This window comes from Bos javanicus, chromosome 24, assembly GCF_032452875.1.
Source record: "Bos javanicus breed banteng chromosome 24, ARS-OSU_banteng_1.0, whole genome shotgun sequence".
NCBI classification, from domain to species: Eukaryota; Metazoa; Chordata; class Mammalia; order Artiodactyla; family Bovidae; genus Bos; species Bos javanicus.
Genome location: NC_083891.1, coordinates 34,613,101 through 34,635,047, shown reverse-complemented (window position 1 = coordinate 34,635,047; position 21,947 = coordinate 34,613,101). Strand labels below are relative to the sequence as shown.

The 21,947-nt window shown below is 40.9% G+C and overlaps 1 protein-coding gene across 1 annotated transcript in view; it reads right to left on the bottom strand.

Moving 5' to 3' along the window:
* Nucleotides 1-3,063: 3,063 nt before the first annotated feature.
* The window catches only part of ABHD3 (abhydrolase domain containing 3, phospholipase), a 49,790-nt gene continuing 30,906 nt past the window's right edge, over nt 3,064-21,947 (bottom strand). The window contains exons 5-9 of the mRNA XM_061399793.1: nt 13,348-13,460; nt 9,354-9,527; nt 6,881-6,929; nt 6,636-6,801; nt 3,064-3,920 (exon numbers count right to left, since the gene is read on the bottom strand). Of these exons, the coding sequence (XP_061255777.1) occupies nt 3,742-3,920; nt 6,636-6,801; nt 6,881-6,929; nt 9,354-9,527; nt 13,348-13,460 (681 nt within the window). The 3' untranslated portion in view covers nt 3,064-3,741. The remainder of the gene's footprint in view (nt 3,921-6,635; nt 6,802-6,880; nt 6,930-9,353; nt 9,528-13,347; nt 13,461-21,947) is intronic.

The window sequence follows — 21,947 nt, the reverse complement described above, 5'->3', positions numbered from 1 at the left end:
AGAGAATATTAGGCATTTTTACTTCATATATTGATATTTATATATCTTATCTATAATATCTATTCATATATTCTAGAATATATATCATGAAAACATATATGATAGTTTATTGTTCGACATATTTTTCAGAGTCCCTTTAATTCTAGTAAGAAAACCTAGAGGTTTCAAAGGCCATACTGCATCATTCCTATATGGCATTAGAAGGAAAAAAACCACCATCAGAGTCCAGGAATTAAGCACTATGCATGTTCCATTTTGAGGCTGGAAAGATAGGGGGAAAAAATCTGAAGCTATCTGCCCATAGGTAGAGTAAAGCAGATAAGATATTTAAAACTTGCAGAAACCAATTAGTAAGTTGACAGTTAAAAGAGAGTAATGCTCTTTTGTGATCATTCTGCTCTGTTAATACACTGACAGCCTGTCTATTCATATGCAGCTGGTACTGAATGCTTGATAATATAATTAACAATAAACTGAAAGTACAGATGGTCTAGATATGATCATTGTACTGCTTGCAAAATTTGGGTACCAGTGTCTAACTCCGGGGGAGGACAACCCTCTATAGAGGGCACAAATAAACAGTTGTCCTGTAATAAGTTAATACTGAGTCATGGTCTTAACTGACAGTGAAGTCTTTCTTACTTGGTCCAAATTACTGTCTTTATTTAAAAGAGATACTCAGTGAGGTAAATTAGTCTTGTCAAATTCTCACCATTTACATTTTTCAAAGTAATTCCCACATTTAAGTGGTTGAAGGATAGAACTGGAAGAAGCTTCTCTTAATTTTAGAATAGAGATAAACAGCACAGTTGAATAATTCACAGCTTGATAATGCATGTGACAAAGTGAAAACTTTATCACAAGGCCTTGAATACATAAATATTCAAGAAATAAAATATATAAATATTGTATATTCTAAATTATATTCTAAATATATAAATATTTAGAAATAAAATTTAAAAGAATAAAATATACAACAATTTTTACCTCTTTAGGTATCAATATTGATATCAACAATATATCATTAGGACAAGATTATATAACATATTTTAGGACAAGAAACACCAGTTTCTATTATATATGTTGGCCTGTTTGTAGAAAAGGTTAGGACTGGAAGACTCTTTTAAGTGAGAACTGTAGTTAAAATAGCATATTTCCTAAGTATTCTTTATCACCTGACCTTGCAGTTTGGCCTCACTGACTCCAAATTAAGTTCCAAGAAGCCGGATGCTTACCTCATGACCAGCACTTTCTTAGGTTCAGAGCAACAGTGAGATTTTTTGTTGCCATTTTGGCACTGAAGTCTACAGGGGAAATAGACACTGCTTTAATAGATGTTCTGACTTGGAATGAGGTTGCAAAAACCCCTCCTCTTCCCAGCTCCTGATCTGTATGTAAGATGTACCCTTCCATCAGGGCCGGACCTGCATCTCTTGGCTCTCTGATCAAAGACTAAAACTTTTCTTTGGAAGCCAAGTGACCACATTTGGTCTTGATCTACTGGCTCAAAAGACACCAGGCAGAAGGTGCCTTTTTGGGGACCGGCTGGGGAGGATCTGTAACAAAATATATGTGTTAGCACTGGGTTCAAGATGTAACAAAATGTGTAGTATAGGACAGTGTCAAAAATGAAAGAAAAAGAAAGCCCATGTATCCTCTGTATCCCTATTTCTAAAACAATGCTCTGTGAGGCTTTGAATAAATGTTTAATGATGATAATAACCAACAGAAACTGAGGAGACGGCTAGAAAAGACTTCAGAGTATACTTCAAATTAACTTATCAAATCAGAGATCTGGCTTACACGGTAGTATTTTCATTCTTATACAAACCTCTGTTATTCAGCTATTGTTGACCTGCTCTGTTCCAGGCAGTATGCTAATTGCGTGGGATGTAGAAATAAACTACAGCCTTTCTTTCTCAAAGCATATGAGAGTGTGGAGATACTGGGGAGAATGTGACCCTCCACATCAGCACTTAAAAATGCTCAATTCATTACGATTAACACACAAAAACACACACACTATCACATGCATGTAGAGCTATATTTTATTTTTGTTTATATTGGACTGGCCAAAAAGTTTGTTTGCATTTTTTTGTAATGTGACCCTATATATATGAATCAGATTGTTTTAGATTAAATAAGGTATCAAATATCTTTATAAATTATTACACATAGGGCCACCTCATTATTTTTGATGGCTCTACGCTGTGGATGTGTCATAATTTGCCCATTCCCTTACAAAATAGGTTATCCTGAATGTCCAAAGCGGCAGCAAGTCTATATCTTTACATACCTGTGCTGGCTTTTCTATAGGAGAGATTCCTCAACATGGTCTCTCTTGTATTTTAATGTGTCTGGCCCCACTCCTTCTGCCTTTTTCTTCTCAGGGTACAAACGTGATGTGTGAGCTGCCATCTTGTGTCTACGTGCTAAGTTGCTTCAGTCATGTCCAACTCTTTGCGACCCTATGGACTAAAGCCTGCCAGGCTCCTCTGTCCATACGATTCTCCAGGCAAGAATAGTGGAGTGGGTTGCCATGCCCTCCTCCAGGCGAACTTCCCGACCCAGGGATTGAACCTGTGTCTCTTAGGTCTCCTGCATTGGCCGGCAGGTTCTTTACCACTAGTGCCACCTGGGAAGCCCAACTTTAAGGTCTGGTAGCTTGAGTGTATCACAGTCATTTGCCTACATATGAATTTTAGAGTTCATTTTATATCTTGTGTCTAGGAGATAACTAGCTATCCTGACTGCCAGGGATATGGCATCAGAAAGAGCCTGTTTTTTTGATGACACTGATGAACATCTATATCAGCCCTGCCCTGCTTACCTGGAGACTTCTTGTGATGCAAGATAATTAAATATTATTATTCCCAAATCAGTGTCAGATGGGTTTCCTGTAGCTGAAAGCACTTTTAATTGGAACAAATGGTGGGAGCCCAATATTCTGGAATCAGTGAAACAAAACAGTTTTAATATTTGTTACTAACACACTTACGAAATGATCATAAATTACATTCTCAGGATTACTTTTCTGTGGATTAAAAACTCACAAAGAAACAATTTAAAATGGTACAATTTATTTCATATAATGATATATATGTATACACATATACTATTTAAAAAATAATCATGTGAACTATAATCATTATAAAACATAAGTCAGCCTTAATTTAATATTATCAGAGTAAAAGAGTATGTAAAGTCAGTCTAACATTGTTTCATTTGCTTTTCAAAGTTAAGATACATAAAAGATTTAGCACATTGTATTTTATGTTTAGTTTTCATGTTACTATCATTAGGTATAAATACCCTTAGGAATGTGCCAACTTATAACTTACATTCAAATAACCAAAGTCCTATTACAATTACTAAAGTACGATAAATCACCTAAAATAAGTAATCTAAAAAAATACTAGCCTAAATTAAAACCCTGAGGAATTAAAATCTTTTTACATACACCAGTTTTGGTTAAGTGCAATTCCATGTTTGTACTACTTTATTTAAGGTCATACTTGGTAAGGCATAGTAAAAATAAAATCTACCTAAATTGCCATCTAAATCTATATTTTATTTCTTGCAACAAAGTTGTTTGTTTCTCCAAAAAAGTAGTTTCTGCATGTCGTTCTGGACCTCTTCACCACCTGCTGGCTTATTTGCTTTATATACAGTAGTCAAGAGCTGTGCACTAAGCTGAGCTGCCTTTGTGTATGGTAGTTCAGACAAAGTGCATCTGAAGAACTACATGCTTGAGAGCTCATGTCCGTGTTCGATCATGGCCTGCACAAACTGCTTGAAGACTCGGTCCATGTAGGTGGACTGCCTTGGCCAGATTCCCTCCAGAAAACCAATATGGCCTCCGTAAGAAGTAAGGACCAAAGCAACATTTGGGTTTTGCTTAGCAGTTTCTATTGGAATAGCTTGATGAAAAATGGGGGATGGTCGGGCGGGAGGGTGGATAAGAGAGGGGAAGGAGAGAGAAAAATATATATTAACTGTTGTTAGGAAAAGTGTGCAACTTTATCACTTCTAATCATTTTAAACCAAAATACCGTTAAACAAATATTCGTAATGAGAATGGCTAATCAAATAAATCTAATTTATATTAACCACCCATATTCTTCTAACAGTTCATGTTCACATTCATGTACTGGATCATCATTTTTGGAAGAATCAATCGATTGGTTGTAACAGAAGTACAGGCCTAGTCTTCTTTTGAGAAATTAAATAATTCAAGAAATGGTGAATACTTCCATTATGCTATAAGATTCCCACTTAGGTGTTACACGAAGGGAAAAAAAACAAATCTTATTACCTTTGTGAGAGTTATAAATTCACTATGTATGACTTTGGTTAACTTTACATGAAGTTAGATTCCTGAGGCCAATTGGTGGCTGTGTTAAGAATCCAAAATTATAGATACGATTTATAAAAACATATATAGATAGCAAAAAAACAATGGCATAAAATACTCCCCAGTGGTAACAGTGTTTATCTTTGGGTGGTAAAACATTGGTGATTATATTTTTTCTTCTCTGAATTTTTATTTATAGTTAAGCTCTCCCTACTCCACACCCTTCAATGGAACGGAAGGTAATTTTACTGTAGGACAACTGAGACCAGTTCAAGAAAGGGCTGCCGCAGGACCCCAACTGCCTGTTTAAAACTGACCTTTCACTACATTCTTTGAAGAATAAACCTAGAGACCCTAAATCAAGGCCTAGGAAGCCAAGTCCTTGTCCTAAATGGGTCCTGAACTCAGATCCTTATCCAGCCAGCTACACCTAAAACAGAATATCTATCTTGGGATCAGATGTGAGAACTTAAGGGGAGGGGCAGATGAAATGACTTGATACTATTTTTCTTTTCCTTTATCATCTTACATTAAGGGCTTAGATTTAAAGTGCTTCATTTGTCTCTGATGGAATTATTAAGAGCCCCACTTTCACATTCTGGATACACTCAGGAATTTCTAACACACTGATAGTTACAGTCATGTCAGGAGAACAAAAGGCTGGGCCATGGGAGTCATGTGAAAGATGTTGGCTGCCTGTGCTCTCAGAATGCAGACAATTGTCTACTATTTTCAGTGTGGCTTGGGAAAGAATAAGAAATAATGAGTCTAAACTTCAACCAAGGTCAAAACAAGTTAAATGCTGGGAAATTTTTTTTGGTGGAAGAAGGGCCTGTGAAATATAAAAACAGATGCAGAAATACTAGACTTCCTTAATCCAATGAAAATAGGCTAAACAATCTCCATGTTATTCAACTGATATTAAAGTTCACAGTTTAGGGAATTTCCCGGCAGTCCAGTGGTTAGGACTCCACGTGCTCACTGCCGAGCGCCCAGGTTCAGTTGCTGTTTGGGGACCTAAATTCCCACAAGGCTGTACAACGTGGCCAAAAAAACAGTTCACAGTTTAATTTTTGATTTGTGGTCAAAGGCCAAGAGTTCCATCTGTCTAAAACTACTTTGATTTAATCATAAATCACACAATGATATCCCCTAGAAAGATGGGCTTCCCTGGTAGCTCAGACGGTAAAGCATCTGCCTACAATGCGGGAGACCCAGGTTCAATCCCTGGGTCGGGAAGATCCCCTGGAGAAGGAAATGACAACCTACTCCAGTACTCTTCCCTGGAGAATCCCATAGACTGAGGAGCCTGGTAGGCTACAGCCCATGGGGTCACAAAGAGTCAGACATGACTGAGTGACTTCACTTCACTTCACTTCACTTCACTTCACTTCTTCAGAGAGATGGTAAAGTGACATTTTTAAAAAACTTTGGGGATTTTATGAAATTTTGGCAATACATATGTGCTGTGTTGGTACTCAGAATAGTTTAATACAGTACTTGGGGAAAATTTTTTTAAATATTTAGGGGAGAAATAAGAAAAGGTTTTATAAGAAGCTTTGTGAAGTTTCATTAGAAAAAAATTAGAGGTCAAATCTATTTATCCTTAAGATAGGTATGATTTCTGATAGGCATCTTACATTGCTTTAATGTATGAACACAGGTACGTATACCTTTGTTACAAAATTCTGTATATCTTGAATTAAGAGAATGAGGAAGTTAACTTGTGCATAATTTTCTTCTATACAGTATCCAGGGTAAAACAAACTCTTTGCCTTCGAATATGACTTTATTGTCTGAATGTGCTACATTCATTGAGTTATCCAAGGACATCTTATTAATAAAGTCTCAAGCTCTCTTCTAGGTTTAAAAGGGGAGTAATATTCCCCTTTACAAAGCTTTCTGTATAAGAACCTCAGGAAGAAAAGGCCAACTATGTCAATGTACTCTTGAGGTAGAGATACTGTAACATAGCCTGTCCAAAGAACAGATATTTGATAAGAAGGAAAGGTTGTAAGAATGAATACAAGCAAAATACTGAGAGCCATAATTTGTTCTGAGGCTCTCACAGTAGACTAGAGAAGAATATATGAAAATGTTTAAAGTGATCTGAAGCATTTATATACTAAATTATGAGTATCAAGCTATTTTTTTTCTGTTTATCACAGTGGAAACCAGTATATGAGTGACATTTTGTTTCTTATTATTGTATTTTCCCACAAAGAACATTATTTTTAAACAGTTGATTCATGTCAAAATGTATACAAAGATGTTAATTTACCATGACTGGGTGAAAAAACATCATCCACAGAATTCAGACACAACACTGGAATCCCTACTGACTTAAGTCTACGATTTGGACTGGCATCGGTGTAATAGTCATCAATTGTCCGGTAGCCGAACATGACGGAAGTGAATCGCTTATCAAATTCTCTTACGGATTTAGCCTGAAAAACAGAAACCAACTATATATGTTCTTGGCATCAAAAGAGGAAATAAAAGTATTACATAAAGTTTCTCTCCTACCTTCATGACATGATCCACGTCAATTTGTTTTACAAACATATGCCGGTGCCTGGAAACAAAATTTCAAAAATAAAAAAGTCATTCCCATCTCAAACACACCTAATAATAAGTAACTTGGCACAGGACATAAAGTTGTTACTCAATAAAATATTTATTGACCTTCCCTGGTGGCTCAGTGGTAAACAATCTGCCTGCCAGTGCAGGAGATGTGGGTTTGATCCCTGGGTGGGGAAGATCCCCTGGAGGAGGGCATGGCAACCCACTCCAATATTCTTGCTTGGGAAATCCCATGGATAGAGGAATCCAGGGGGTTGCAAAGAACTGGACACGGCTTAGCAACTAAATAACAATAAACAACAACAAAATAGTTACTTAATCAGACATAGCAGGAATAATAGCAGGTAATTGTTCTGAAGACTCGTTTTTAAAGATTACTTATATATTTATTTTTTTTAAAGATTATGTGAAAGTGCTGCACTCAATATGCCAGCAAATTTGGAAAACTCAGCAGTGGCCACAGGACTGGAAAGGGTCAGTTTTCATTCCAATCCCAAAGAAAGGCAATGCCAAATAATGCTCAAACTACCACACAATTGCACTGATCTCACATTAGCAGCACACATTAGTAAAGTAATGCTCAAAATTCTCCAAGCCAGGCTTCAGCAATACATGAACCATGAACTTTCAGATGTTCAAGCTGGTTTTAGAAAAGGCAGAGGAACCAGAGATCAAATTGCCAACATCCGCTGGATCATGGAAAAAGCAAGAGAGTTCCAGAAAAACATCTATTTCTGTTTTATTGACTATGCCAAAGCCTTTGACTGTGTGGATCACAATAAACTGTGGAAAATTCTGAAAGAGATGGGAATACCAGACCACCTGATCTGCCTCTTGAGAAGTCTGTATGCAGGTCAGGAAGCAACAGTTAGAACTGGACATGGAACAACAGACTGGTTCCAAATAGGAAAAGGAGTACATCAAGGCTGTATATTGTCACCCTGCTTATTTAACTTATATGCAGAGTACATCATGAGAAACACTGGACTGGAAGAAGCACAAGCTGGAATCAAGATTGCCGGGAGAAATATCAATAACCTCGGATATGCAGATGACACCACCCTTATGGCAGAAAGTGAAGAGGAACTCAAAAGCCTCTTGATGAAAGTGAAAGTGGAGAGTGAAAAAGTTGGCTTAAAGCTCAACATTCAGAAAATGAAGATCATGGCATCCGGTCCCATCACTTCATGGGAAATAGATGGGGAAACAGTGGAAACAGTGTCAGACTTTATTTTTTTGGGCTCCAAAATCACTACAGATGGTGACTGCAGCCATGAAATTAAAAGACGCTTACTCCTTGGAAGGAAAGTTATGACCAACCTAGATAGCATATTCAAAAGCAGAGACATTACTTTGCCAACAAAGGTCCATCTAGTCAAGGCTATGGTTTTTCCTGTGGTCATGTATGGATGTGAGAGTTGGACTGTGAAGAAGGCTGAGTGCTGAAGAATTGATGCTTTTGAACTGTGGTGTCGGAGAAGACTCTTGAGAGTCCCTTGGACTGCAAGGAGATCCAACCAGTCCATTCTGAAGATCAGCCCTGGGATTTCTTTGGAAGGAATGATGCTAAAGCTGAAACTCCAGTACTTTGGCCACGTCATGCGAAGAGCTGACTCATTGGAAAAGACTCTGATGCTGGGAGGGATTGTGGGCAGGAGGAGAAGGGGAGGACAGAGGATGAGATGGCTGGATGGCATCACTGACTCTATGGACGTGAGTCTGGGTGAACTCCGGTAGTTGGTGATGGACAGGGAGGCCTGGCGTGCTGCGATTCATGGGGTCGCAAAGAGTCGGACACGACTGAGTGACTGAACTGAACTGAACTGAAACAATTTCAGAAAAAAACTAATTCACAGATAATATTTTGGTAATGTTAAGAATTGTGGGGGCTGAGAATATCCATATTTTAGGGGCATGCTCCTAAGCCTCTAAAACATATTATGTTCATAACACAAGCTTTAAAAAACATATTATTTAGCTCTGAAAACACTTAACACATTAGTTACTACCCAGGGGAGAATTAGGTACTAATAAGATTAGCAACAAGTAGAAAATCCAGGGAAATAGCCCATAGTTATTCAACACATTCAATACTAATATTTTTATTCTTTTAGAATAATTTAGAACAGTAATGAAATGGTGATCTTCAAAATGGGGCACAGAGACTAGAGGTTGTACAAGGTACATTGTGGTACAGAAAGAAAACATCAGAGCTCTTATCTATATTTTTAGCTTATACATAAAATCTTTTTATTTTTGTACATATTGAAATTGAAGGATTAATTTGTTACTGTATATAACATAATAGTGCATATAACAAATATATATATACATTAGCAGTGTTGTCCTCTAAAACATTTTACTGTGGCACTTACTCCGAAAAATTTGGAGACATTAGGTGTTTAAAATGACTTACTTATTCACGGAAGACTGGAGGCAAGTTGTCAAATAATAATTAAAAAGCAGCCAGTTCAGTGGTTTCTCCAGTGACTCTGAGCAAGCAAAGGTATTCCAACCAACTGAAAAAGTTGCAGCTGCCTTCAAAGGAGTTTTTGGTCCAATTTTGCCCAAATAATTTAAAAGCAGCATTCTAAAATGAGGAAAAACAGAACACAGTGATTAATTCGTTCTATATCACAAGACATCCTGTTTCTAATTGTGGACTTTTAACCACGGAGAAGAAACATATAAACCAGTGTGTCTAACCCTTTATCTTGGAAAACCATGAAAATACCTTCTTTCTTTCCTTCTGTTCACATATTTATCTTGAGAATGGATAAATATGGATAGGGAATTTGAGAATGGGACAAAGCATACAGTTGTTAGTTAAATGTGTATCTTTCTTGGAGGTAAAACATCAGGAAAATCCATCGTAAGAGTGGTTTTCTTTTTTGAAAATTATATTGGGGTCTATTAAAACTTTGCAATTCCCTGGCCCCTGGCCCCCTAGCTGAGTATTTAACTTATTATGGGAGGAGTGTTTCAGGCAAACTTTTTCTATAAAGGGCCACAAAGCAAATGGGTTCTGGTGGCCCTAAAAACTCAGTCACAACCATCAATACTTAACCCTGTGACTGTATTTTAAAACAGCCGTAGACATGTGTGAAGGAATGGACATGGCTGTGTTTCAATAAAATATTATATATGGACATTGAAATTTGAGTTTCATATACTTTTCACATGTCGTGAAATAATTCTTCTTTTCCAACCATTGAAAAATATAATAACCATTCTTGGCTCTTGCACAAAAACAGTCAGATTTGGCCTTCGGGTTGTGGTTTGCCAATGCTTGGCACAGGTGAAAAATCACAAGGAGTGGTTTTCAAATGTGTTTGCACACTGAAGTCACCTGAGGAGTTTTAAAAACTGATTGATCTGGGTCTCACCTTGAGTTTCGGAGTAACTGGTCTGGATGGCCATTCCAATTGTCTGTGCATCCTTGCTCCCTGGGCTTCCCAGGTGGTACTAATGATAAAGAACCTGCCTGCCAATGCAGGAGACATAAGAGATGCAGGTTTGATCCCTGGTTCGGGAAGATCCCCTGGAGGAGGGCATGGCAACCCACTCCAGTATTCTTGCCTGAAAAATCCCATGGACAGAGGAGCCTGGCGGGCTCGAGTCCATGGAGTCACAAAGAGCTGGACATGACTGAAGCAACTTGGCACACATGCACGCCTCGCTCCCTACAGCTCCTTGTCTAGAGTTAGACTTCCTCAATTGTGGCAGAGCAATCAACCCTAAAGTCACTTGTTTTCTTTTCCTGCTCCCTCCTGCTGTTTGTCCTTATCTCCTTTCACATATTTTCCTCTTTTCCTTTTGTTCTATCATTTTTCCTGATTCTACTCTAGTTTTACTTTGGTAAAAGGGACAAGCATGGAATTTAACACAGTACACCAGAAATCCAAGTTTGACATTTACAACTAAGAGAAAGGATAATAGTATAAATTCTGTTTCTATTTTCCATCCTTTATTTCTCCAATTGCTCAGGTTCTGAAATGAGTAAAAATTCTCTCTCATTCTTTTTTTTCCAACCCAGATGGACTACAGAGTGAATGAGAGATATTAGATCAAAAATGGAGATTTCGGGGTTTGCTGGTTTTTTGGGTATTTTTGCTGTTGTTGAATGAGGTTTGTTGGAAATGTTACAGCAAAAAGACAGAAATGGCTCCACGCTGTGTTTTGAAATTCATCCCAGCTGTAGACTAAGTGACCTGCAGGCTGGACAGATGCCAAAAACCAAGAGCTTCAGCATTTCCATCATGTCAGAATCTCCTTCAGTGATTTCCTGATCCAGGGCAGAGACCTCAGGCTGGAGATTTCCCTTTTGAGAACAACTCTTCATAACGACTGCATTCCTTTTTTTATTGTACATAGCTCCCTAAGCTAGTTAAGGGATAATGCTTCTCTCCTGCAAAGGGGTCATTCCAGTGTCTAGTTGTGGTGGCCCAATTCTTTGGCTGGCAGTCAAGAGGTTTCTGTGAGGCTGGTGTAAAGGGCAAACTGAAAGAGCTAGAAACGAACCTCGTAGGAGCAGGAAGCACCAAGAATAGCTGTGACCGAGTAGGTGGGGACACTTCCTGGTTATTACTCAGGAGTAAAATAACATCAAGATATCACCCCATAAAAAGGCCATGTCACTTTGATAAGAAAAAGACTCCCTTTTTTCACCAAGAAAAAAAAAAAAGCAGATAGAAAAGATAAAGAACTCACAGATTAAGAGATTTAAGAGACATAATCTGTCCATATGTGGACTTTATCTGGCTCATGCCTCAAACAAACTGTAAAAACCAGCCAACAGATTGACAGTGAAATGAAATACTGACATCGAATATTTGATGACATTTAGGAATTACTGTTAGCTTTGTTCAGGTGTAATAATACACTGTGGTGGGTTGTTGTTATTGTTTCTTAAGAGACTCTACCTGTCAGAGACCCATAAATCTCTATAAATGATGTCTGAAAATTATTTTAATGTAATCAGAGTTGAGAAGGAATGGAGGGTAGATTATCCTTGAATTGACAGTCATTGAAGCTGGGGAGATGAATATTTATGAGGAATCATACTCTTTCTACTCATATATACTTGGAAATTTCTATACATTTTTAAAGCTAGTCTAGGAACCCAATGGGAGACTGGAATGTGACCAGGTCTGGAGCAGCATGGATTCCTTGGTGAGACTTAGTTCTGGCTCAAACTGCTGCTTGGCCCCAGGCATAACAGGCGTGGGGATCACCCAGTCTGGGGATAAGGGTCTTAGATGCTTTTGTCTGCTGCATCTCCAAAAGGAAAAAAATGTATCAAGCTATAAACCACATCCCAGAGTGGTAAACCCACTTGGGAACATGTCACAGTGCTAGGCAACTAGAAAGGGGACTTCCCTTTCAACAATTTACAAGACATTAATATTCAACCAGCTGCAAAGGCTAATGGTCAAGTTCTGCCTTCAGGCACTGAGACTTCAACTCGACAAGAATAGGCATTTCCCAGGAGCCTCTGAATAAAGAATCAGGGCCTGTTTACATAAAGTCTGGCTTTTTAAAAATTCAAGAATTTATATGACTAAGGGAAGAAAGTTCAGCTGCCACCCTGTCCTTTAAGGTTCTCATTGTGGGGCAAAGGAAAAAGTGAAATACTTTTCTTTAAGCACAATTCACAGATTTTGTCTGGGTTTTCTGCCCTGATTCAGACTTCTTCCTTTTTAGTAGGTCAAGTCCGACCTTCCATGCTAATGTAAGAAACGTATTCTTTGCTTCTTAGTTTTATGCTTATCAGAGTCTAAAAAACTACGGTGAGAGCCAATCTTTCAGAGCCCATCATTTGTAAAGCTGTTCATTTTCAAGTAAGCATGCTCGCAAGACATTTTGAAAATTGACAGATACATTGACTATAGAATTAAGAAAAAATATTTTCTGTTTCCATGTGTTTGCTGATTTTGGACAATGGTTTAGGTCCTCTAAGCACAGCAAAATGCCATATAATAAAAATTTTGTTTTTTATTAAAGCTCACTATTACTACAACAACAACAACAAAAACACACAAAAAATTAGCACAAATGAGGCTAGGCTTTCCTGGTGGCTCAGATGGTAAAGAATCTACCTGCAATGAGGGTGACTCGGGTTCGCTCCCTGAGTCAGGAAGATCCCCCTAGAGAAAGGAATGGCAACCCACCTGAGTATTGTTGCCTGGAGAATACTATGGACAGAGGAGTCTGGTGAGCTACATACAGTCTGTAGGGTCGCAGAGAGTCAGACACGACTGAGCAACTAACATTTTCATCCAACCATATGTGATAAAATATGAGCAACCCAAACATTTGCTTTTAAATGCCCATTTAGCTTATGGTCATCAGAAAGAGACAGGCACTAGGACCACTTCCCTCTAGGACATTTTAGAAAGGAAAAATCTTACCCTCCCATTGACACTCCTGCTGCCAGAAATGGAGCAGAAGGGTACAGACTGTGGACGTGGTGAATGACTGTCTCCAAGTCTTCAGTGTTCGAACAACAGTAAGTCCTTGGCGTCTGCAAGCAACAACAGGTAAAGCACAAAAATTAAAATTGGGAGGGGAATCATTTGTGTAACACAGAAACGTAAAAAAGAGCAAAAAGTCACACACTATATGAGTCAGGATAATTTTCCATTTTCTGTCTTGCAGTTCAAATTTATGCCATTTAGAGTCAGTACTACCCGAGTTGGCACTAACAAAAGACTCTAATCACACAAGGAAGTCTGGAGGGAAATGGGACAAGACCAATATAAATACCTTAAATTAGACAGATATGCAATACTCTATTCAAATGTGTCTCTAACTAAAGAACAGAGTCAATTTAGGAAGAAAAAGTGGAGAACGATACTTTTTTATAGGAAACCAACAACAATTTAGGCCTGACAATGCCAAAGCAATTATTTTTTTAATATATAATTTTATTTATTTATTTATATTTTTGGCTGTGCTGGGTCTTCATTGCTGCATAGGCTTTTTTCTAGTTGTGGCAAGCAGGCGCTACTCCAGCTAGGCTCTACGTGCGTGCAGGCTTCAGTAGCTACAGCATACGGCGGCAGTTAGCTGTTTCATGGCATGTGGGATCTTCCTGGACCACAGATCAAACCCTTGTCTCCTGCACTGGCAAGCATATTCTTTACCACTGGGCCACTGGGCAAGCCCCAAAGTAATTCTTACTAAAAAAAAAAAACAACACAATCAAGCAAACAAAAAAGGTTTTCAATAATCCACAAAAAAATCTAAACTGTAACTCCTTCCTGCTCAGGTATAACCTGAATGCTGTCTACCAGTGAAGGAGTGTGATTTTTTTTCTGACACTGCCTTCACTCTAGATCAAGCAACATGCAGTCTGCTTTATTAATTAGATATTTTCTTTTTCAATAAGACTTCCATATAACCCCAGCTGCGCTACACTGAAAACAGACACTTAAAATGTTAAAATATGTAAAGCTGATTATGCCTCAATACATAATGCATTAAAACAAATGATTTTCATGTGAACTCCATCAATAAGGGCTCTGTTTCCAGCAGAAAAGCTTCACAGATGCTTTATTTGAGATCTGGGAGCAGAGGGCAATCCTGTCTGTACAATGTATGTGAGAGTGTGTGCATGAATAAAGTATGCATGAGATAAAATAACTAGAAACTTAACAACAAAGAGATAAATCTGGTAACATTGCCCTAATAAAAAAGCCAAAACCAGTTATCTGTACAACCCGGATGGTAATATTCCAATAAAATATGACTGGAAGATTATGTGTCACCCACCATTCAATCACTAATGCGTAGTCTGAGGAAACTTCAATTTTCACTGATCCCTGCAACTAAACTCAAGGTTAAAACACTCCTATTTCCTACTACCATCTTTTTGAGATCTGCAAATATAAAACTCTCCAAAAGACAAATGTTAACCTCACAGGATTTACAATGGCTAACACTTATTGAATAATTAAATTTGTGCCCACAAAACCCCAAGGCAGATCCTATTTAGGAAACTGAGTTATTAATAGAAAATTGAGTTTAGAGAGGTTAAATAATTCCTGTAAACTCAAGAACAGCTAATACACGATGAAGCTGAGATACTTCCAAAAATACTTTGTGATTAAATGCATTTGAGGGGCACAAATTCAATGTAAAATCTAAACAGACCAATGTCTACTACCATGCTTATTCATAGTAACTGCAGAATTTGTCACAAAAATTCAGGTGAAAAAAATATCCTTTAGCATTTTTACTGTATTTGTGTTTATTCACACTGCATAGCTTTAAATTTTCTGTATTATTTAATATAAACAGTTACCAACACATATTCTTGTTATGCAGGCTTCAAGTGAAGTAAGTGTATACATGTGTATACACACTTGCACACACAGAAACATGAACATACACACAGAGTTGGTGGTGGTGGTTTAATCTCATGCCTGACTCTTTGCAACCCCATGGTCTGTAGCCCACCAAGCTCCTCTGTCCATGGAATTCTCCAGGCAAGAATATTGGAATGAGTTGCTATTTCCTTCTCCAAGAGGATCTTCCTGATTGAATCCACATCTCCTGCACTGCAGGCAGATTCTTTACCACTGAGCCACCAGGAAAGCACACACAGAGTTGCTGCTGCTGCTGCTGCTGCTAAGTCACTTCAGTCGTGTCTGACTCTGTGCGTCCCCATAGACAGCAGCCTACCAGGCTCCCCCGTCCCAGGGATTCTCCAGGCAAGAAAACTGGAGTGGGTTGCCATTTCCTTCTCCTATGCATGAAAGTGAAAAGTGAAAGTGAAGTCGCTCAGTCGGGTCCGACTCCTAGCAACCCCATGGACTGCAGCCCACCAGGCCCCTCAGTCCATGGTATTTTCCAGGCAAGAGTACTAGAGTGGGGTGCCATCGCCTTCTCTGCACACAGAGTTAGGGATGGTTAAAAATGGCCAGGGAAAATTATTAGGATCTTAGTGCCAGGAATGCCTGTGGATAACAGCTGTTTCCTTATTTACAAGTGGGAAACCCAAAGCTCAGTAAGGTTGGGTAATTTACCAAAAGTCACAAAGTAGCAAAGCTCAGGGTTTACGTTTGTAGTAAGTAAACTAGTTATCATAAAGCACTAGGATTCCATGAGATGTTTAATAAGCAAATCGATTATCTGGGACCCTCAGAGATAGGAGCTTCTCTTTCCCTTAATGTTTTTCTCCCAAATGGATTACACTGAGTTGGAAACCAATAACGCTGGTGTGGAAATGTTAGCTAGTTAGAATAGGAAAAAGGAGTTCAGAAGGGCGGTGGCTGAAAGACAAGGAAGGGAAAAGCCCGCGAAAATAGAACAAAGGAAGGTCTGAGGACCTCAGGTAAAACAAATAGCACTCCTGGCTAGCCCAATTTACATAGGACGGCCCGGGGGGTGGGGGTTGGGGGGTGGTAAGAAACATAAGAAGAGGAGCCAAAGGGCCAGGGGTCTCTCTCCTGAGAGCACATGCTCTCTTTCGCTCTCTTTCCCGCGCACGCGCCCTCTCTCTCTTCACGTCGCATCTTTTGGGTTGGCATGCCCTCACACCTTGAGGATGTATTTTCCTTTATTTTCTAAATAAAACTGAGCTGCAACACTGTCTGAGAGCTGTGACGTGCCGAGGGCTTTAACGTCCATCGCTTCACATTTTTGTTGTGATGAGACAGAACCGAGGAAATTACACACTCCCCTAACATCTATTTAACCTGGCTGAAACAACCTGGACGCGGACCCCTGCAAAGAGGAGGCCAAGCAAAGCAGGAGCCCAACTCAGCAAAAGCTCCCATGGTGGAAGCAGAACGTGAAGAAAACCCAGTGCAGGGGAAGTGACAAGAAGCCCAGCGTGCTGGAAACCGGAACAGGGAAAAACTAACTCAGCAGAAAGCTCACATGGCTGTCTCAGATTCCAGAAGACCTCCGGTTAAGGTAGGAGGCCCTCGGTGCTATGGCTGGAGGGACATATGCCTAACAAAATCTTTATTCCTTTAAAATCTCTCGTTTCTTGTTTGCTCAAACCCCGCCACGAACAGGCGAGCGGCAGTGGGCACAAGTAGGGACTCTGGAGAGGCTACTTCTCAGTATGTCCCTAAGGCTCCACTCTCTGCTGAGCCCCAGTAGCTGTTACCCAAGGTGGTGGGGGTTCTTCTGTCCTTAATCTTCTTTGTGCCAAGGATCAAGCCAATGAAAACTGTGAGCACAGGTCAGGTATTCAGCAGATTTTCCAGCAGGCTATGAAGGGGATTCCTTGGCACGTTTTTTCTTCTGCTTTTTCCTCCCATCCTTCAGCTCCTCTCTCCTGGGACTTAAGCCTGGCCAAAACCCATGATGAGTGGCTTCAGGACCTAATGAAGCTCAGGCTCTGATGTCTCATTGCAAAAATTCAGTGAGAGACACAGAGATAGGTGAGAGGTGGATTTGTTAGGATTCAGAGAGAAGTACACTCTTCAGAGTGTGGACCATTGCAGAGGTCAAGTGCCTCCACCAAAGGAATTGGTCTGGCTAGGTTTTGCAAGCTGGGTGAATTCATATGCTAATGAGTGGGAGGATCATCCCAACCACGGGGGAAGCACTCACTCTTCTGTCTTTTGACAGTGCCTTGGAGCTGTTCTGTAATGCTCAAAATTCTCCAAGCCAGGCTTGAGCAATATGTGAACCGAGAACTTCCTGATGTTCAAGCTGGTTTTAGAAAAGGCAGAGGAACCAGAGATCAAATTGCCAACATCCACTGGATCATGGAAAAAGCAAGAGAGTTCCAGAAAAACATCTATTTCTGCTTTATGGACTATGACAAAGCCTTTGACTGTGTGGACCAGAGTTGGACTGTGAAGAAGGCTGAGCGCCAAAGAATTGATCCTTTTGAACTGTGGTGTTGGAGAAGACTCTTGAGAGTCCCTTGGACTGCAAGGAGATCCAACCAGTCCATCCTAAAGGAGATCAGTCCTGGGTGCTCATTGGAAGGGCTGATGCTGAAGCTGAAACTCCAATACTTTGGCCACCTCATGCGAAGAGTTGACTCATTGGAAAAGACTTTGATGCTGGGAGGGATTGGGGGCAGGAGGAGAAGGGGACAACAGAGGATGAGATGGCTGGATGGCATCACCGACTCGATGGACATGAGTTTGAGTGAAGTCCAGGAGTTAGTGATGGACAGGGAGGCCTGGCATGCTGTGATTCATGGGGTCACAAAGAGTCGGGCATGACTGAGTGACTGAACTGAACTGAACTGATCAAAGAATCCTCAGATATCAAGTAGTGCTGATGGAAAATCCAGGCCTCACTATATCCCCTTGTGAGGTTCTTAACCCAGCCACCCTCCTGCCTACCCCTGAGGGCTCTCCCCCTTTCACTCTTGCCTAGAAACCTTGGACCAAAGGACAAAACCCCAAGAGGGATTGTCAGAAGATCCTCTGACCAATCCTGAGGAAATCTGGTACACTGATGGAAGCAGCTTTGTCTTGGACGGAAAAAGAAGAGCTAGATATGCAGTAGTCTCCAATTTTGAGGCCATAGAGGCTAAACCTTTGCTACCAGGTACTTCAGCCCAATTAGCTAAGCTCATAGCCCCGACTCTAGCTTTAGAGCTGGGAGAAAGAAAGAGTAGCCATTTACACTGACTTCAAGTATCCCTTTCTGGTGCTACATGCACATGCTGCTATTTGGAAAGAAAGAGGCCACTTGACCACCTGAGGGTCCCCAATCAAATATGGTGATCAAATCCTTAGACTTGGAGGTGGTCCATCTGCCCACTGAGGTTTCAGTCTCCCACTGTAAAGGACGCCGAAAAGGGAGCATGGAGTGGCACGGAGGAACCAAGCAGCTGATCAGGCAGGTAGGAGAGCAGCATTACAGAACAATGACCTAATAGGCGTTGCCACCTTAGTTCCGCAGACTAATTTGCCAGAAACTCCTTCATATACTGAAGGTGAGACTCATAAACTATGAGTGAGAGCTTTCAAGAAGATCATATGGGGTGGTTCCAAAAGGAGGGACTCCTTTTTCTGCCTCAGAACCTCCAATGGAAGTTGGTTAACTGCTTACATGCCACCACTCATTTAGGGGAAAAGACCCTCCAAAGATTACTAGAAAGGTCTTTCAGAAGAACAGGCTTCCAAATGACTATAAGGCAAGTGGTCTCCTCTTACCTCACTTGCCAATTTAACAACACCCAAGGAGCTCAAAGACCCCAGCTGGCCCAGCCCGTCCAACGACGTGGGACCCACCCAGGAGAGGACTGGCAGATGGACTTCACTCAGATGCCAGTTCCTCCAGGGTATAAATACCTATTAGTCATGATAGATATATCCACAGGATAGACTGAAGGCTTTCCCACCCAGGCTGAGAGGGCTGAGGAAGTGATAAAAAATCTGCTCCATGAAATCATTCCAAGATTTGGTCTGCCCAGGTCATCACAAAGTGACAGTGGGACATCATTTACTTCTAAGGTCACCCAAGGTGTCTCTAAAGCACTGGGCATTACTTATTATCTCCATTGTACCTGGAGCCCTCAGTCTTCAGGAAAAGTAGAAAGAGCCAATCAATTCTTAAAATCAGTGATAAAAAAGATAACCCAGGAGACCTCCCTGGGATGGAAAGGAGCTTCCATACCAGTAGCTCTCCTCCACATCCATACTGCCCCTAAGGAAAAGGTTGGTCTTGGTCCTTATGCGATGCTATATGGGAGACCTTTTGTTTATGTCAATGACCTCTTCCTAGATCCAGAGGCTCAGACTCCCCAGTCTTATACCATGGCCATTGGTCAATTCCAACAGGATATACGCTTGTGGGGTGTGAACCAGGACCCAAAAGATTCTAACAAGTCACCACTATATGCTCCAGGGACTCAAGTCCTAATTAAAGTCTGGAAAGATGGGTCCCCAAAGGCTCAACTCCAGCCCACATAGAAGGGCCCCTACCCTGTAATACTTTCTACCCCTACAGCAGTCAAAGTACCAGGACATGACTCCTACTCATGAGTCAAGCCGTGGAAGAAAACAGAAGAGGATACTCAATACACCTGTGAGCCCCCAGAGATCTCAGATACCTATTCAGGACTGCAAATGAGTGCCATTCTAATGAACACCCCCAAAATCTAGTTTCTAGGGATAAGATTTCTCAGGACAGCTCTAAAGAGCCAACGGCTTGGCAGGGGTTGTACTTCAAAACAGACAGGAGATAGATCTTCTGATCCCTGAATAAGAAGGCACTTGAGCCATCCTGGCAATGGGAATTTGGAGTTGACTAATGCCCCTACTAGTCCTTATTATGCCATATTGATGCTGCTTATGATTGCTCCATGTATTATCAATTGTCTAGATAGCATATTCAAAAGCAGAGACATTACTTTGCCAACTAAGGTCCGTCTAGTCAAGGCTATGGTTTTTCCTGTGGTCATGTATGGATGTGAGAGTTGGACTGTGAAGAAGGCTGAGTGCTGAAGAATTGATGCTTTTGAACTGTGGTGTTGGAAAAGGCTCTTGAGAGTCCCTTGGACTGCAAGGAGATCCAACCAGTCCATTCTGAAGGAGATCAGCCCTGGGATTTCTTTGGAAGGAATGATGCTAAAGCTGAAACTCCAGTACTTTGGCCACCTCATGTGAAGAGTTGACTCATTGGAAAAGACTGATGCTGGGAGGAATTGGGGGCAGGAGGAGAAGGGGACGACAGAGGATGAGATGACTGGATGGCATCACTGACTCGATGGACGTGAGTCTGAGTGAACTCCGGGAGTTGGTGATGGACAGGGAGGCCTGGCGTGCTGCAATTCATGGGGTTGCAAAGAGTCGGACACGACTGAGCAACTGAACTGAACTGAACTGAATCCATTTTGTCTTGGCCCAGGTCAACAAGCCACAGCATGCAGTGCAAGTTCAACAAGGATATATAAAACTACCACTGACCATGGAAAATATCACTGACCGTTAGATGGACACCGCTATAAGGACTCTGAGGCCTGAGACTAGAAAAAGGGGGAGGCCCAATGCCCCTCGCCATCCCAGTTCAGCAGGAAGTAGCCAGAAAGACCTTGATGCCCCTATTCCCAAAGAATTGGGCCTCCCATCTCTTGAGGGGGGAATGTTAGGTAGTTAGAATAGAAAAAAGCAGTCCAGAATGGCGGTGGCTAAAAGACAAGGAAGGGAAAAGCCCGTGAAAATAGAAGAAAGGAAGGTCCGAGGACGGGATCGAGGCCCTCAGGTAGAACAAACAGCACTCCTGGCTAGCCCAATTACATAGGGCAGGCCCAGGGGGAGGAAAAAACATATAAAAAGAGGAGCCAAAAGGCCAGGGTCTCTCTCCCGCACGTGCATGCTCTCTTTCCCTCTTCTCTTCATGTCTTTTGGGTCTGCATGCGCTCAGGCCTCGAGGATGTATTTTCCTTTATCTAAATAAAACTGTGCTGTAACACTATCTGAGAGCTGTGATCTGCCAAGGGCTTTAACGTCCATCGCTTCAAATTTTTGTTGTGATGAGACAAAACCGAGGAAATTACACTCCCTTAACAGATCAAAGCTCCCAGCATTCTGAAACTCAGCACACACAGAGCCTTTCTGGCCTCATCTGCCTGGTTCCAACCCTTCCCTAGGCTCCCATGATGACTGTGTCCCATCCTCCTCCGGCCACTGGCTTTCCATTTCCTGCTAGTTCCCGTCATTCTTCCTACCACCCCAAAAGGGAGGATTCAGTTCCGGAAGTTCTGTCATAGGCCTGCATCTGTTCATTCTCTGGTCCACACTCAGCTCCTGGAGGTCCCGTTTACCTTCACAGCTTCACCAAATACCTCTTGTTGTTCAGTCACTCAGTAGTGTCCAACTCTTTCTGACCCCATGGACTGCAGCACGCTAGGCTTCCCTGTCTTTCACTATCTCCTGGAGTTTGCTCAAATTCATGTGCATTGAGTCGGTGAAGCTATCTAACCATCTAATCCTCTTCCGCCCCCTTCTCCTGTTGCCTTTGGCTCCAACTAAACCTGAATCCCCAGGCTCTTCCTTCTTCCTGAGCTCCAGATGCAAATTCTAAA